The sequence below is a fragment of the Gopherus flavomarginatus genome, chromosome 1 (assembly GCF_025201925.1).
Source record: "Gopherus flavomarginatus isolate rGopFla2 chromosome 1, rGopFla2.mat.asm, whole genome shotgun sequence".
In the NCBI taxonomy this organism is placed as follows: domain Eukaryota; kingdom Metazoa; phylum Chordata; order Testudines; family Testudinidae; genus Gopherus; species Gopherus flavomarginatus.
Window position 1 is genome coordinate 105,397,379 of NC_066617.1, and position 17,887 is coordinate 105,415,265.

Sequence of the window (17,887 nt, forward strand, 5' to 3'; positions counted from 1 at the left end):
GTAGCGCTACAATACCGCCTCTGTCAGCAGCATCCAGTACACATACGGTGACAGTGACAAAAGGCAAAACAGGCTCAATGGTTGCCATGCTAAGGCGTCTGCCAGGGCAATCCAGGGAAAAAGGGCGCGAAATGATTGTCTGCCGCTGCTTTCACGGAGGAAGGATTGAGTGCCGACATTTACCCAGAATCACCCACAACACTGTTTTTGCACCATCATGCATTGGGATCTCAACCCAGAATTCCAATGGGCGGGGGAGACTGCGGGAACTATGGCATAACTACGGGATACCTATCCACAGTGCAATGCTCCAGAAATTGATGCTAGCCTCGGTACATGGACGCACACCACCGAATTAATGTGCTTAGTGTGTCCGTGTGCACTTGACTTTATACAATCTGTTGTACAAAACCGGTTTCTGTAAAATCGAAATAATTCTGTAGTGTAGACATACCCTATGTAAGCTAGCCACTAGAGGTGGGTAAAGAGCCACAACATTATTAACTATGGATTATGCTTGCAATGCCACTTTTGTATATCTAAGCTATTATTAGGGTGCAACTGAGATCACAGAAATCCGTAAAGGAAATAGTTAAGCAAAAAGAAAATAAAGGAATACCAGAAGGATTATCAGAGAAACTAAACAGATGTGAAGTGCTGAGGGAAAAAAAGGTATATTAAATGCAACCTACCTTTGATGTCAATGAACCGATTGAAAAATCGAATTGGGTTCAGAGAGAAAAAGTGGGCCAGATCCTTCATCCCAACTCTGTAAGGATTTCTGTCATCGAGCTTCAAGTGTGTGTGCACAGAAAGGCGTAGATCCTTTTCTATTTCTTTACACAATTTGTCCAGCAAGTGCTGTTCAAGGGAGTGACAAATATGATGCTAAGAGTCCATTCAAAATCCTATTTTAATAGAAATGAAATTTGCCTACAGAGCAAGAAGGCTAATGACACTAGTGACTGTGACTACATCTTAGCAATAGGTGAGCTGCAGCATAAAGTCCTTGTTTGAAAATTTCAGAGAGTTCCAGGGATTGAAACTAGCACTAGCAAAAGAAATCATGTTGATGCCCTAGTAGTCAAACAGAGGACTAATTCAGAAACTACATGGATAACTACCTGTTATTAGGGATAATATGAGATGCCCAACTTCTAAATCAGGGGTAGGCAACCTATGGCACGTGTGCTGAAGGTGGCATGCAAGCTGATTTTCAGTGGCACTCACACTGCCCAGGCCCTGGCCACCGGTTCAGGGGGGCTCTGAATTTTAATATAATTTTAAATGAAGTTTCTTAAACATTTTAAAAACCTTAGTTACTTTACATACAACAATAGTTTAGTTATATATTATAGACTTATAGAAAGAGCCCTTCTAAACATGTTAAAATGTATTACTGGCATGCAAAACCTTAAATTAGAGTGACTATATGAAGACTCGGCACACCACTTCTGAAAGGTTCTAAATGAACAGTGTCAGTTCTAGGACACCCATTTACATTGACTAATCAGGAGGATTTAGAATGTTTTTGTGGCCAAGTGAGACTTCTACAATTTTTTACACCAGTGCGGTTCCTACCTAGATTTAAGCAGAGGCCCATCCATTCCCTGCAAACACACACATCCATCACTGTGACCATTCAAACTAATTAAAAAATCCCATTTGGCTTCAACTAAATTCAAACCATGTTTGTTACAACAGCTCAGATGGGACCAATAATATGTGATGGACAGGGTGGTTGCAAGCACCAGTGCCTGTTTGCAATCCTAGGTTGAGAACCCCTGGTTTATATAATGAGTCTACAACAGATGTGACTTACTAAGAAAGGTGTGGTTCATTTCCAATAAGACTTCATACAGTTTAGAAAAACCTTCAATATATTATTTTGTCTGAGACTTCTCTAGAATCCCAGAATAGATTACATTTGCTGTGGGACTGGACAGAGAGGAAGAGTGGTCCAGTGGTTAAATCACTAGCTAAGGACTTGAGATATCTGGGTTCAATTCCTTGCTCTTCCTATGTGACCCTGAGCAAGTTACTTAGTCTCTCTGTGTGTCAGTATCTGTAAAATGGGGGTAATATTCTCTCTCTAACTCACAGGGATACTGTGAAAGTTGATATATTAAAAGACTAAAGTATTCAGATACTATGGTAACAAGGCCAGGTAAGAACATGAGATTGAGAAAATGTTCATTTTCTCATTTATCACCATACGTCACAGCAGTCTCAAAGACTTCTATATAGGTTTTATAGAAAATCCTAAATTTCAGTCAATAAAAGCTGACTTTAATACACAATCCAAATAAACTGTCACCATTAGACCCCATTCCCAGTAAACCCCAAACTTGTACAATTACCTCATTTAAGACTTCCATGATTTCTTTGTCATAGCACTCCAGAAGTACCTCATAGGACTCCAAGTGTCTTGAATGCATCATAGCAGGAACACAGTCCCGTAATGCACTAAACATGTACTAAAAAGCCAGAAAGAAGCTAATATGCAAACCATAAGACAGTCACGTCAACAAACATCTCAAAATATTTACAACGTAAAGGCTAAAATCTGCCCAATTTAAACAGTTTAAAATCTCAAATCCAAAGAACAAGGATCACTTTCTAGTTGATTTCATATGAATAGTCACTACAATAATGTAAAACCTAACAGACTGTAGCTTTAAGCTTTTTAAAAATAATCTATGTGACTGGAAGACTGATGGATTCAGTTATCCTAAAACAATGAAGGAAATAACGTTAAGTACCGTAAACCAATTTGAATTGACTATCTGTTGTTATCGTCCCCACCCCCAATCATAAGATTAACTAACAAGTATTCAGTTCCAGCCTTTTGCAAGTCCATTACTTAAAACAGCGATTAAACAAATTAGAGTGGATCACACAAGTGATTCATCAAGTTTAACATCCTGGACCAGTGGTTTGTCCCAGTAAAAGCCAGTATCGGATGCTTGTGAGTCAGTTTTAAAAAAAAGTTATAATGCAATTATCTAGTTATGCAATATTGCACAAGGAGAGAATAAAACTCCAGTATGGCCCCTACTGCAATCCTTTGGAACCCAGGTAATAAGTACCTTATAAATACCTAAGTACAAAAATAGATGCACACTGAACCAAAAGATTACTAAGATTTTTCCAATTTTTGTTTTAAATCTGCCAAAGACCTTAATTTAAAAATGAAATGACTGAAGGGCAGGGTAAGAAGAGAGACAAACCGTTGTAAGTGATGCCTCATATTTAAAGTACTGGTTGAGATTTACAGAGCAATTTATCAGACATGCCTTTATTAATTTTAAAAGGAAGATAAGTTTATCTAAACCCCTTTAATGCTCTGAAAAATCTCAGCCACAATTATTTGTCACTGACACTGGACTTGTGATTTTTAACTGTTTTACAATTTTAGGGGTTTTCTTCCCCCGTCTCCCCAGTTCAGTAAGCCACTCTAACTCAACAATTAGGGGTATTTTGTATTTACCTGCAATCTAGATGCATCAACTGCATTTTCATACACATCATCTAAATAAATTGGGAAGACTGCTCGATGCCAGTACAAGAAGCAACAATCACACTGTGTTCGGATGCTAAAATGCAAGATACTAGTTATTAAACAAAACCCGAAGCAGCGCAAAAGAACATGTCAAGGATGGTGAACTGCACGTCAGCAAGACCATATTTTTATAGCTTTGCCCCCGTTTTTGTTTTTTACAATCATCTACGCCACAGGTTATTTCATAGCACTAATGCTCAAGATACACATGTACATGGTATTTATTATTTTTCCGCTGATCTTCAAAAGAAAATGTAAGCTCTTTGATAAATGGTTGCCCATTTTCACTATCATATCTGTAAGCACCATATCAAGCTACTGAAATGCTGTTTCAAGGTATACCATACCTAACCTCTGTAATGATATCTTTATGCTTCCTACAGCAACATTATAGAAAGGAATTATTCTTGTCTCTGATTATATGATGTACACCACCAGGGCTGGCTCCGCCCCAAGCAGCAAAGTGAGGGGAGAAAAAAAAAAGATAAAGCCGATCGGTGGCACTTTGGCGGCAGCTAAATCACGTCGCTTCGTTCTTCGGGGGCAATTCAGCAGCAGATCCTTCGCTCCCTCTCTTCCTCTTCGGCGGCAGCTCAAAGAGGAAGAGAGGAACTGAGGGGCCTGCCGCTGAAGACCTGGACGTGCCGCCTCTTTCCATTGGCCGCCCCAAGCACCTGCTTTCTTCGCTGTTGCCTGGAGCCGGCCTGTACACCATTGCCAAAATGCTGAGCCACATGCAGACAAGCATCTTCCTCACTGATGCTGGTAGTAGATACTGAACTAGAAAATGCTGACAATTTATAAAGCATTAAGAAGGTACAGTGTCACGGTACAAATGTATTTACATTACTGGAGTTTATATGACATGCCGAAAGTATATGGGTAGGTCCACATACCATCAAGGTTCTATGAATAAAATTTGTGTTTGCACAAAATCACTGCTGAACATTTCACAGCCAGTTATACTTTATAGCATCTTAGGAGGTAGGTGTTTATGTAAAATGCAACATACTTCAGGAAACCTAATATTTAATATGGAGGTATAAAAACCAAGGAAGTCATAGGTTCAAAGTGATGGTCCATGGTCCATGTCAAATCAAACAAAAATCAGGGTGCACCAGTCAACAAGACCTGCATTTCTGCAAGCTACTCCTCCTTATTAAAGATTAGGGAAGCCACAGACTTCATTATAGAATTCTGTGGCCCACATGCTGGCCAACGCTGGTCTTCAATGTACATGAAAACAGTCAATTATATGTAGCTAAGTGTAGAACACAGAACATCCTGAAAGATTTCGTAAACTGCATCATGAAATCTCAACACACAAGTTGACACTGCTTTCTCCCCTCCCCCCATCCTTTCGTGCTGCTTACCGCTCCTTAAGTTCACTGATTAAGTCCAGTTTCTTCATAACTACTTGGAGGGGAAGCAGCTCTTCATCTTTAAATGTTTTCTGTTAAGAGAAAAAAAACAGCAGAGGAAAATGGGCAGAGTCATTTATTGCTTAACTGGAAAATAACAATTACTTTTAAAGTTGTCAGAACAGTTGAGTGACAAAGCTTTTTATTACAGCTAACAAGGTAACACACAGTAGTGAGGGTTTGAGCAATAGCTGCACTTACCATCTGTGTGCCCACACTCAGTGCAAGGGAAACAATAAGGCGCCTCTGTTTTGTACTTGGCCCGTTGAGGGTATTCTCAGCCAATACCAGAGCAGAGAGCACATCCAGGCACTGCTCACTGTATTTTTTGTCGGAAATTACTCTTTTCTTGATGGGAGAAACAAAAATAGCAGCTCACGTTTCATATTCATGGAAAAGTTATCAAAGACCAAAAGCAGCAGCCTATTCTTTTATTTGAAAATCTGGGCACTTGTCACACCATTTCCAATAATATTTTATAAATTAGGCTTTTTGAACCAAGCTAAATGAATCCAGATTACTTCCTCTCCCAAATTTAATTGGATTCTCTGTTGTAAGTGCTGGTAAATATACATAACTTAGCACGGGCATAAGACAGGTATACAGTAAGCTGGCATTGTGCAAGCGTGCACATAGCTTTGCATGTACACATCACTTCTGTTGTGTACACCATCCCTAGTGTTCCTGTAGAAGCGCTTTCTTTCACTAGGAAGAAATTCAGCAATGCCCAACTTTATGGGCTGAAGCGCACATGTGAAGGAAGTCCCCAAGACAACCTGCACTTTTCTATGATATTGTGTAAGTGGAAAAACATAGCAAGGACCAACTGCCAAAGTGAACTCCCAATTCTGCTCTCACTGCAGTATGTGGAATTTTTTGCAATGGACTTCAGTGGGAATGTGATCAGTGACTGGTTAGGAAGCTAGGCTCATATTTAGGAGTATGGATTTGCTTCAGAAGAGGTATGACTCCCTGCAAGATTTGGTGCAACAGGAGAGAATTCCTTCTCTGGTTATAAGGATATATGCTCAGCTTGAAACTCTTCCCCTTCTGTGCTGTCAGATGCTCCAGGCACATGCAGCAAAACAACTGCTGTGCTGCGGAATACACTAGGTACACCCTGACGCTGCATTAATTGGAAAAGCACATTAACAGATTAGCAGGTACCACAGAGGGCTTACAGTACGTGACTTTATGCTGCTTACTGATATGAGCCTTTTGTTTACCTTTTAAAAAGGGAATCAAACAAACATCAATCGATTCATACAATGTGGGGAGCGGTAATCTCCTGGTATCTGTCTGACATACAAATCTTTTAGTGCGCTTGGATCATATTGCTATTTTTTAAGCTTGGAATTTATTTAAAGCTGTAAAAAAAACTACAGAACAATTATCTGATCATATGGGTATTGCCCATTTTTTAAGCATGTGTAATTTTCATAGCAGCTTTATTGTTTCAGACAGGTTTGCTGGTTCTCTGTTCAACAGTGATACCCTTGAAATGTGTTCGATCTGTTTATTAAACTAAAACAAACATTTTCTATATACTCAAAATGTGATAGAGGAGATGCGCTAGATTACAGCTAAGTTTCTAATGCATATATTAAGTAAGAATCTGAAAAATATGCACATCTACTGTTTAAATATGTAATGTATTTAACACTGAGCAGAATTATGCGCACAAACAGGAGAAATGGAAAATCCAATAGCACCATTTACATCATGCATGTATCTTCCTTTGGAGCTCAGCTGCAAGAGAACATATATACTAGCATTTCACATCAGAGAGCTAAGTTGAAATCCCGTTTTTCCCTTTGCCCACATAACGTAGTTCAGAAATCCAAGGACAGCAAGTGTTCCAAGTGAGGTGCATTAGTCCCACTTCTGGGGAAGCTTGCACAGCACCTGTGTACATTTTATATCAGACAACTGGCACTTCCATAAGCATTAAATTTTTCCTACCCTTTCCTTTCCAAGAAGTTTAACATTATACAGTAATCATTGAGAGTACTGAACATGTGAAGCCCTAAAACTGTAACAGTCAGCATGCTTATACATACCATCACAAATCACTTTAATAAAGTAAAAGTAATAAAGTAACAAAGAATAGGCAGGCTAAATGAACAAACAGCACCATGTGATTAACTAAAAAAATTAATTGCAATTAAAAAATTAATTAAGATTAATCGCAATTTTAATCATATTGTTAAACAATAGACTACCAATTGAAATTTATTAAACATTTTGGATATTTTTCTACATTTTCATATACACTGTATTCTGAGTTGTAATTGAAATCCAAGTGTACACATTTTTATTACCAATATTTGCACTGCACAAATGACAAAAACAAAATAAATAGTATTTTTCAATTCACCTCATACAAATACTGTAGTGCAATCTCTGTCGTGAAAATGCAACTTCAAAAAGTATATTTTTTATTTTGTTACATAACTGCATTCAAAAACAAAACAATGTAAAGTTTCAGAGCCTACAAGAAGCGGGCAGCATTATCTCCTGCAAATGTAAACAAACTTGTTTGTCTGAGCGATTGGCTGAACAAGAAGTAGGACTGAGTGGACTCACAGGCTCTAAAATTTTACATTGTTTTATTTTTGAATGCAGGTTTTTTTGTACATAATTCTACATTTGTAAGTTCAACTTTCATGATAAAGAGATTGTACTACAGTATTTGTATTAGGTGAATTGAAAAATACTATTTTTTTTATAGCGCAAATACTTGTAATAAAAAATAAATACAAAGTGAGCATTGTACACTTTGTATTCTGTGTTGTAACTGAAATTAATATATTTGAAAATGTAGGAAACATCCAAAAATATTTAAATAAATGGTATTTTATTATTGTTTAACAGCGCAATTAATCGCAAATTAAATTTTTTAATCACTTGATAGCCCTAGTCACAGGAAATTATCAGAAGGCGGCCAAGATAAGAGGAGCAAGTGAATAGAAGAACGTAGAGAGAGAGTGTACCACTGGTGGAAGAAAGAGGAGCGACATAAGATTATCATCTTTGTTGCATCTCAGTACAGTGCCTAGAACAATGGGGTCCTCATTCTTGACTGGGGTTCTTAAATGCTATAATAATAATAGCAGCAATAGAAATCATAATAGACAGGGTGGAGCGAGACCACAGACAGTTTCAAATCAGGTGAATAATTTTGATTTGGAATGAGAGATTACATAAAACTATTGAGGGTGACGTAGGATTCCATACCTTGAAACTTGGATTACATACCTTGGCTACAGAAATAGAGTTAAGAGCCTGATGCTGGAGATGCTGAGTTATGTGAGTCACAGAATCTGCCACAACCATACTTCTTCTATAAAATGTATGTTCTATTGCCTGCAGTCAGTTCCAAAACACAGTGGTTCATATTAATTATAATTTGACAATCTAAGCAATTTCTTTCTATATTAACCACACTGTCCACCTGACAATATAGGATTTCCCTTCACCACCCTTGTATTTTATATTAACTGGAGATGCTGAACACCCAAAACTTTTGCAAAAAATCAGGCCCCTTATTAAGGCATCCATATATGGTTTTCAGACTTTAACTAGAGGTAACCATTTCTCTTTAAAAATCTGAGCCCTGTGTGTTTTCTCTATTTCAGCTCAACTTTCGAAAGATACTCTTCAAAACAGTGAACATCTTTCCCTGCAAAAAAAAATAGGATTGAGATAAAAAGCAAACTGTGGAGGTGTTTAGAAAATATATAAATATACTTTCCCTTTCTCTCCTCCATCCCATCCAATCTTTTAGAAGTCACTTTGACACATTTTATCACTCCGTTCTTTGAACGTGGTGTCTCACAGCAGCTGTCTGATGATACTCAGATGAAATCATAATGCCAATCCTATAACCTACCTTGAGAAGTTCCACAAGTCTGCATAATGCTTTCACTGAAGTTTTGGTCATTGGTTTTTGCATTGACATGTAGAGATTCATCGTGGTTTTAATGATGGTGCTAAGGCTATAAGCATAAAGAAAACCCTAGAAACAAATTGGGGGAAAAAAAGAATCTCCACAGTAATTCCAGACAAGTAAATATTCTCTATTGCTTTTATTACCATACAGAACATAAATTCCTGCCTTTTCGCTAGCCCTCCAGAGCATGCGCCACTCTCTCATAGACAGTCCAAGCTTGTATAGGTCACATGAAAATGGAAGTGAAGATCTGTCAGTTAGTTTGTAATTATGAAGCAGTAAAGGAATCTGCAAGTCATTAAGACAGCTAACTATAGCTTTAGAAACAATCAACACAATTAAATCACAAGCCAATGAAACAAGCATTCAGACAGACTAATCACAGTTCAAGTTCACTGTAACCCAACTAGGGTAACCAGATGTTCCAATATTAGAGGCTTTGTCTTATATACGCAACTAGACTGCCCTGCCACCCCCCACCCCCCAAAAAAGTGTACTGATTTTTCACATTTGCTATCTGGTCATGCTAAACCCAGCCAAGAGAGGCATCAAGATGGAGAAACTGAACTTGGATGAGCAAAAACAGTTGCAAAGTCCCCAAGAGATAAGTGAAATCAGCAAGATATGAAGTCCTTGTAAAGCTCTACAACTTCTTTAAAAATCCAAATTTCATAATAAAAAATAAACGAAGGGAAAACTGAAAAAAACCCAAAGAATATCATTAACATAGACAATAAAATGTGCCAAACTCTTTACATCAATTTAGGCTACATCCAGAACAGCATCCAAGTATTCAAAACACAATTTTCAAATGGAATACAGCAAAAACTTGGAGAAATATAGCAAGTTAAAAGGTGAAACTTTCAATTTGGTATAGAGAAAAATATCACAGCATATTAAAAGTAACTAATCAAAATGAGAAGAATAGATTCTCCCATTGGGATATCTTCAGATATTTATTTATTCTCATTTTAAGGAGAGTTTAAGTATAAAAAAATAAACTTTTCATGTATACTATGAGCCCAGAAGGAAAAAATTCAGTTGATACTGAAGCCGGGAACTAGCAGTATCCATCAACAAAGGTAGAAGTGAGGACAGAGCTGCTACAAATTAATGGGGAAGACACTAGTGTTGTGTGTCTATTGTACATTCTCTATTAAACTTGCATTTATATTCAATTAATGTTTTGTCAGGAAGCTGCATACAAAATGTGCAAGAAATAAATGCAGAAATCATGTACACATGCAGCAAAACTATGCACTCTTACCAGAAAAGAAAATTAACTGTATCAGATACTAAAGAGATTATCCCAAAACACTGTCGTTGAGTGCAACACAATTAGGCAATAGCCTGGAACTTGTCAGAAATAAGAATATGATAAATACAACTAAATTAGACCCCTGTCCCCGCCCCAATGTAAGCATCTCAGCATTGACAGTATACTTGAGAAAGACTACTTAAACGGGAAATGGGAACTACCTTGGGAAATATCTGAAGCTTCATTGGAAAGATTCCAGCTTCAGCCCATGAAGATTCAGTCAGACATCATATTACTTTTTTCACTTCCCGGAAAGCCCCATTTCTACTATTCTATTCTATACCATTCTAGTTCTATTCAGAACTAGACTGAACGACACATTTGAGAACATATTGCAGGGAAAAACCCTGCATTTGCAAGGAAATGCCGAGACAAATCACATAACTTCTATGATATGTTTTCAATACTCACTAGCTTCCTTCTAATCACCCAGTCCCTAATGCAAAAAGCAGCACAAATACACTAATACAATTCAGCTAGCAGCATGGTAAGAAATAACCCACCTGTATAAAGACATTACATCTGTTAGAAAGGTCTTCAGAAAACTTATCCATCCGCTGTTCCTTAGACAAGATAGATTCCATTTTTGTCATCCATGAGCTCACAAAGACATAATATGACTGCATCTCTCTGGAGAAAAAAAAATAAGTTACTCATTCCAGAGAGCAGTTGAATGCCGTTTCCTCTTTTCCATACCAAGCATCAATGGCTAGTCCCTCTCAAGGAAAATGCATAGGAATATTCAGTCTCCAAATGCAATACTTTGCTCCCTTTGCAATGGGTACTAGAGTGCCTCAAACACAACTTTAAATGCTCTATAAGGTAAGTATTAGCCTGCATGTGACAAGTGAGGTAACTAAGAAACAGAAGTTAAGAGACTTGCACAAGCTCGAACAATGAATCCAAGGCAGAGTCAGAATTAAAACTTAGATCTCCTGGTATTTCAGTCCTCCAATTTTCTTAACAGAAGGCCATGTTGCATAAGATCTCATTGTTAATACCTTGAATGAATAGCCCACTAAGATGCACTACATTTTTTTTTAAATTAAAGTAGTGAATAAATCTGCAAAAATAAACTCTGCAAAAAAAAATTTAAGTTATTTCAGGGTAAAAAGCTTTACCAAGTTTAAACCATAAAATAAAGAATCTATATCATCTGTTACCATATTAATGTCTGACTCAGTATTGTACAGTTTGTTTTAAATACTGTAGTTGTAGAGGATGGATATACTGATTACACTGGATATTATTAAAAAATCATTAAAAGTTAAGAACATAAGAATGGCTACACTGGGTCAGACCAATGGTCCAACTGGCCTGGTATCCTGTCTTCCAACAGTAGCCAGTGCCAGATGCTTCAGGGCAAATGATCAGAACAGGGCAATTATCAAATGACCTATCTCCTTTCATCCACTCCCAGCTTCTGGCAGTCAGAAGTTTAAGAACACCCAGAGCATGCGGCTGCATCTCTGACCATCTTGGTTAATAGTCAATGATGGACATGTCCTCCATGATTTAGTTCTTTTTTGAGCCCAGTTCCACTTTTGGCCTTCACAACATCCACAGGCAAGGAGTTCCACAGGTTGACTGTGCATTGTATGAAGTACATCCTTATGTTTGTTTTAAACCTGCTGCCTATTAATTTCACTGGGTGACCGTGGTTTTTGCATTAAGTGAAGGATTAAGTAACACTTCCCCTATGTATCCAGTGGTGGTATAGCCATGTTGGTCCCAGGGGATTAGAGAAACAAGGTGGGTGAGGTAATATATTTTACTGAACCAACTTTGGTAGGGCAGAGACTCAAGCTTTTGAACTTACACAGAGCTCTTCTTCAGGTCTGGGAAATGTACTCAGTGCATCACAACTGAGTGGACACCCTGAGTACGTTTCTCAGACCTGAAGAAGGGCTCTGTGTAAGCTCAAAAGCTCGTCTCTCTCACCAACAGCAGTGGGTCCAATAACAAAAATATTACTTTCCCTATTCACTTCCTCCACGCCATTCATAATTTTATAGACCTCTATCATATTCCCCCCTTAATTATCTCTTTTGTAAACTGAACAGTCCCAGTCTTTTTAATCACCTCTCCTCATACAGAAGCTGTCCATACTCCTAATCAGTTTTGTCGCCCTTCTCCGTAACATTCCCAATATTAATATATCTTTTTTGAGATGGAGTGACCAGAACTGGACACCGCATTCAAGGTGTGAACGTACAGTGGATTTATAGAGTGGCATTATATTATCTAAGTCCTTTCCTAATAGTTCCTAAAATTCTGTTAACTTTTTTTTTGACTGGCGCTCACCATTGAGCAGATATTTTCAGAGAAGTATCCACAATCACTCGAAGATCTTTCTTGCGTAGTAACAGCTAATCTGGAGCCCATCATTTTGTATGTCTTACTGGAATTAATTTTTCCAAAGTGCATTACATTTTGCATTTATCAACACTGAATTTCACCTGCCATTTTGTTGCCCAGTCACCTAGTTTTGTGAGATCCCATTGCAACTCTTCACAGACAGCTTTGGACTTAACTATCGAGTCATTTTGTATTGTCTGAAAACTTTGCCACCTGTTTACCCCCTTTTCCAGCTCTTTTATGAATATGTTGTATAGCATTGGTCCCAGTACAGATCCTTGGGGGACCCTGCTATTTCACCTCTCTCCATTGGGAAAATTGACTGTTTATTCCTATACTTTGTTTCCTATCCTTTAACTAGTTATGGATCCACGAGAGGACCTTCCCTCCTATCCCATGACTGCTTAATTTGCTTAAGAGTGTTTGATGTGGGACCTTATAAAAGGCTTTCAGGAAGTCCAAGTACACTATTATCAAGTGGATCTCCCTGCCCACATGCTTGTTGAAACCCTCAAAGAATTCTAACAGACTGAGGCATGATTTCCCTTTGTAAAAGGCACGTTGACTTTTCTCCAGTATATCATGTTCATCTATGTTCTTCTAAGTTTGTAAATGATAATAAGCAGTATCTCAAAAAGGTGCAGTCCTTTATAAAACCTACTTGGTAAGTAACTGAGCCTTCTGTTGTAGAAAATTCTCCCTTTGAGTTTTAATCGCATGATGGCTTCTCCTATCCAGAAGTTTGGCAGCAGCTGGCATTTTCTGGATCAGAAAGTTATCAGCAAACCAAATAATATTAGCAGTTAATGTGATGGCTGGCACCTAGAGCACCAAAAGAGGAGAAAAATTAAAATCAAACAAACAAATTATTAGCAATTCCTAATAATTATATATAATTATGATTGAATTAATGAAATTAATTCCAGTTACAAAAATCTAAAAATCAACATTATACCCCCCCCCCCACAAGCTCAGAATCTGTTTACTTGAACTATTTGTTATACGTCAGAAAGAATGCAAAACTTTAAAAGTATTAATCAACTATTCCTTGTATGCAGCACAAGTGCTATGTGGAAAAAAAAAAGTTCCTGCCCTGAAAAGCATATATTTACATCAATATGTAGAATTATTATTGTAAATGTTTCTCAGGTGCGTTAAGCCACGCACTGCTCATGTACTTTGAATGAGCTACAATAAATTCTACAGTAGCCAAGATTTTTCATTTTCCACTAATGCCAGGAAATGGTAACATCTTATGGCCAAAGTGTTAAGGTACAAAGTCTTTCCTCAATCCCCTAATGTACTAGAAAAAATACACATACAGAAACCACAATAAAAAATATTTTCTCTCAAGAACATTAACTATCTTTAATAAAATCAAAACATTTCACTTTTGTAACTTAGCCAAGCTTGTAACCCAATCTAAAACCAGCAAGAGAGAAAATAAGTTAACTTATCCAAAATTAAGCTTTTAAAAAGTTAGAATAAAATTAAAGCTGATACATCAAATACTGATAGCAAAGAAATAGAGATGAGATAGATACAACCTCCTTTTGTACTCAGAATTATTTTTTACTCCTGAAAAACCTAACCATACTGCATTTTAATAAAAACTAAAATATATTTAATTTCATTTTGCTTTTAATATATTTTTAAAATTATTAAAGGAAACAGTAAAATCTTCACCTTTTTGCCAATGTCCAGTAACGATTTGTAAAATTTCTTGTCTACTGTCCGAAAAATCTGAAAATGCAGTACAAAGAGACCACAAATTCCTACGTACTTATCTCTCTGGTCAATTTCTGAGGGTTCACCTTGTATAAATACATACAGAAGAAAATATTTTTGAAATCTGTTTCTAGACAAACAATATAAAAACTTATACAAACAATGGAGTCTGCATGAAAAAAAGCACATCTTGAATTACCAAGTTTAGCTTCAACATTTGCAAAAATTGTGCGAATGCTATGTGCAAACTCTTCAGCAAAAGTGCTATTCTTCGAGACAGCCACTCCTCCATTGAGAGAGTCAAACTGTTGTTCTATACAGGCCTGAAAGAAAACAAGACTCGTTTACAATGCTAAATCCATGAAGTCTCGGCATCCAATGAATATTGTTGTTGCAAATAGGTTGTCTCATAACATGAATCTGTAAAGTCACAGCTTCAGTTTAAAACACAGCTGAAGTCAATGTTCAAATGTGTTTTGTCTGGTTCATTACACTGAACGAATTTTAGTATTAGGGGATAAGAATTTTTTTTTAGCAAGAATGTGGGCTTTATGCTCTGTTATTGATTAGTTTTGCTTATGTAAGGCACTCAGAGAACTCAAGTTATGGGAGACTATATACATTTCCAGAATAAAATACATTACTAAAAAGCTCTTGGCTGATGAAGGATATTGCCTCATTTGTTTTTAGGATGTGAATCATGAAGCTGAAATGTTCAACAACAGGACAGACATGATATTGTAACCTTAGTAAGGAAAGAGCAAAAGTATGTTGGTGGATATATTGGAAAATATTTACTAGATTTATAATTTTGTTTTAATATTTTCTTCACGTTCTTTGTTCTGGTCAAGGAGGAAGAAAGCTGTCTTGCTTGCATACCGGACAAATTCTCATTGAGCCATCCAAATTAAACATACAATAAAGTCTTTGTGTAAATGTGACATCGGAGAGAATTAAAATGGAAAATTCTTCTTAGATAGCTGGCAATACGATTCCATGAAGAAGCATTTCTCGCTGAATAAACTGAACTATGTTTGACAATAAATTGTACTTATAATTAGCATCTAGGAGATTATTTGTAGGAGGAGAGGACTGACATTAATTAGGATATAACAATTAGAAAAGACCTAAATGTAACATAACGTACGTTTATCTTGTTTCAATGCTTGTTTACAATTTCAAATTTAAGTATTAAGGGCCAGATGCTCAGTATAGTGTATTTCAGCATAGTTCCACTGACACAATGCAGCTACACTGATTCCCACCATCTGAGCCCCTTTAATTTCCATATTTAAAGTTTACGAGAGATTTTACTTAAAACAAAGATCTCCATGCCAGCAGCCCACCCTACCCACCCAAACGAGGAATGAGAACTCAGCCGGATCGATGCCGTAGGTCTAGCCAACTGCCTGTTTAGGAGGTAAGGAAGGAACTTTTCCTCCAATTGGTGGAGGACCAGGGAGTTTTGTGCCTGGCTTGCAGCACCTGCAAGCCACAGTGGGTTAAGTAGGAACGTGCACAATACCTAACTGAGGTACTGGGTGGTGCTGTTTACTTGTTGCAACTTGAAGCTGGTTTCCAGTACAGATGAGAGAATACAATGAATGGTTCCCAGAGGTAACAGACCTGGGATTTTGGCCATGGGCCTTAGGCTCATGTGATAAGTGGAGACCTTGTGGTCTTCATGGTCCCCATCCTGCTGCACCTGAAAGGGGGAGGGTGCTTGGACTCAGAGCAGAATCGTGGGGGATAGACTCAAGAGTGTTACCCAGCATAATGGGTTATACAGTTAGAAGCCCTGTAACTCCCACACTGGAACCAATTAAATGCCTGGTATAGGAGAATGTAAGTGATGGGCAGGTAGCACCCCACAGTTGTGTTCAAGTTTAATAAAAGTTGCAAGCTCTCGCTTAATTCCATGATGTGTCTGTTTTCATTTTTCCACTGTGTCCACATCAATGAAATTCTTGTTACAAACCTGATTGCAGTATGGCATTTCTTACTCAGAAAAAACTCCCAGTGACTACAACAGAAATGCAGGTCTTGGCTCTTTATTGGCACTGTTCTGTGACTTCATAATTTACTGTTCAGTGCGCCAACTAGTTTGATCAACACACAATTTTCCCTATGCTCTGTCAATACCATAAATCTGGCTAAAACTTCAGTGTCACAAATGCAGTCACTTTTCAGTAAGACAGATACCAGCAGGCTTGTAAACAATATGTATTTAAACTGTATTTTCAAACACATTTCAGGTTTTTCTCCATGGCAAGAAATACTAGCTATGAACTTGCGCATTTCTGGGCAGAACAAGAAAGGTGCAATTACCTTTTAGCCACAAGTTATTTTGTCATATGTACAAGCCTGGTAATGATTAAGGGGTATGATTCATGTTTTAACAAATACTTTCAAAATCAGAAATATTGTAGCTGTAAGGAAAATATCTAAAGTTAAATCATATCCAGTTTAAAGAAAATCAAAGCACTTACAGAAGATCAATATCCTATCATACAACATTTTAGAAATTATGTCCCTAGGATACAGCTTCTCCACAGTACCGTGGAATGTGTGTTAATCTAAATTTATTTACCTGGAATATCATCCCATCGAGTAACTGGCCTTCCAGTTTCAATAACAACTTCTCAAATGGCTTCAGTTTATCTTCCTGAATACCAAACTTTGAAGGGTTGTGATGGACAGATTTTAGTAGCCTTGAGAAAGAACATACACAATCCAATTAAAACAAAATAATACCGTTTATTTCACATCTTATACTTGTTTCAAGGAGTTCTCCATTCTAAGGGTATATCTACATTGCAGCAGAGTGTGCTTCCCAGCACAGGTAGGCAGACACGAGCTAGCTCTGCTCAAGCTAGTGTGCTACAAATTGCAGTGCAGCCCGGGGTAGCTTGGGCCAGCCACCTGAGTTAAAACCTGCCCCGACTCTCTGAGTATATACTTGGGTGACTAGCCTGAGCCCGCCACCTATGCTACCCCGGCTGCACTGCTATTGTAAGGCTCCATTAAAGCTAGCATGTCTGCCTACCTGCACTGGGAAGCACACTCCCAGCTGCAGTATAGGTCATAGAATCATAGATTATTAGGGTTGGAAGGGACTTCTGAAGATCATCTAGTCCAATCCCCTGCTCAAAGCAGGACCAATCCCCAATTAAATCCCCAAATGGCCCCCTCAAGGATTGAACTCACAACCCTGGGTTTAGCAGGTCAATGCTCAAACCACTGAGCTATCTCTCCCTCCCTTAGATGTGTCCTAAGAGTCTAGAGTCACTAACACATAGGTTGCAAACTGTGAGTTGTGACCCCAAATGGGGTCACACCATCAGCAGATGGGGTTCTGGGTCCAACAGGCCAGATTCAGCCTGCGAGACGATGCTGCCTGCCCCTAAACCTGTCCAGACCTGCTCCACAAATGCTGCACCAGGAAGCCACCCTTTTGATCTACAGAATGGCACCGTCTGCACGGCGCAAACTCACACGTACAGCATGTGCAGAGGGTGCTATTCTGTAGATCAAAACAGCTGCCTCCT

The 17,887-nt window shown here is 37.9% G+C and overlaps 1 protein-coding gene across 6 annotated transcripts in view; it reads right to left on the reverse strand.

Moving 5' to 3' along the window:
- WASHC4 (WASH complex subunit 4) overlaps positions 1 to 17,887 on the reverse strand; it is a 275,049-nt gene that overhangs the window by 21,067 nt on the left and 236,095 nt on the right. For all 6 annotated transcript variants that reach the window (XR_007773385.1, XR_007773384.1, XM_050945521.1 and 3 more), the window contains 12 exons: positions 16,930 to 17,050; positions 14,539 to 14,662; positions 14,298 to 14,425; positions 13,273 to 13,433; positions 10,757 to 10,883; positions 8,876 to 9,001; positions 8,242 to 8,349; positions 5,185 to 5,331; positions 4,936 to 5,015; positions 3,491 to 3,596; positions 2,361 to 2,477; positions 693 to 861 (listed from right to left, as the gene is read on the reverse strand). Coding sequence is in view for 4 of the 6 variants with exons in the window: in XM_050945521.1 (XP_050801478.1) it covers positions 693 to 861; positions 2,361 to 2,477; positions 3,491 to 3,596; positions 4,936 to 5,015; positions 5,185 to 5,331; positions 8,242 to 8,349; positions 8,876 to 9,001; positions 10,757 to 10,883; positions 13,273 to 13,433; positions 14,298 to 14,425; positions 14,539 to 14,662; positions 16,930 to 17,050 (1,514 nt within the window). In the remaining 2 variants the exon portion in view is untranslated. The remainder of the gene's footprint in view (positions 1 to 692; positions 862 to 2,360; positions 2,478 to 3,490; positions 3,597 to 4,935; positions 5,016 to 5,184; positions 5,332 to 8,241; positions 8,350 to 8,875; positions 9,002 to 10,756; positions 10,884 to 13,272; positions 13,434 to 14,297; positions 14,426 to 14,538; positions 14,663 to 16,929; positions 17,051 to 17,887) is intronic.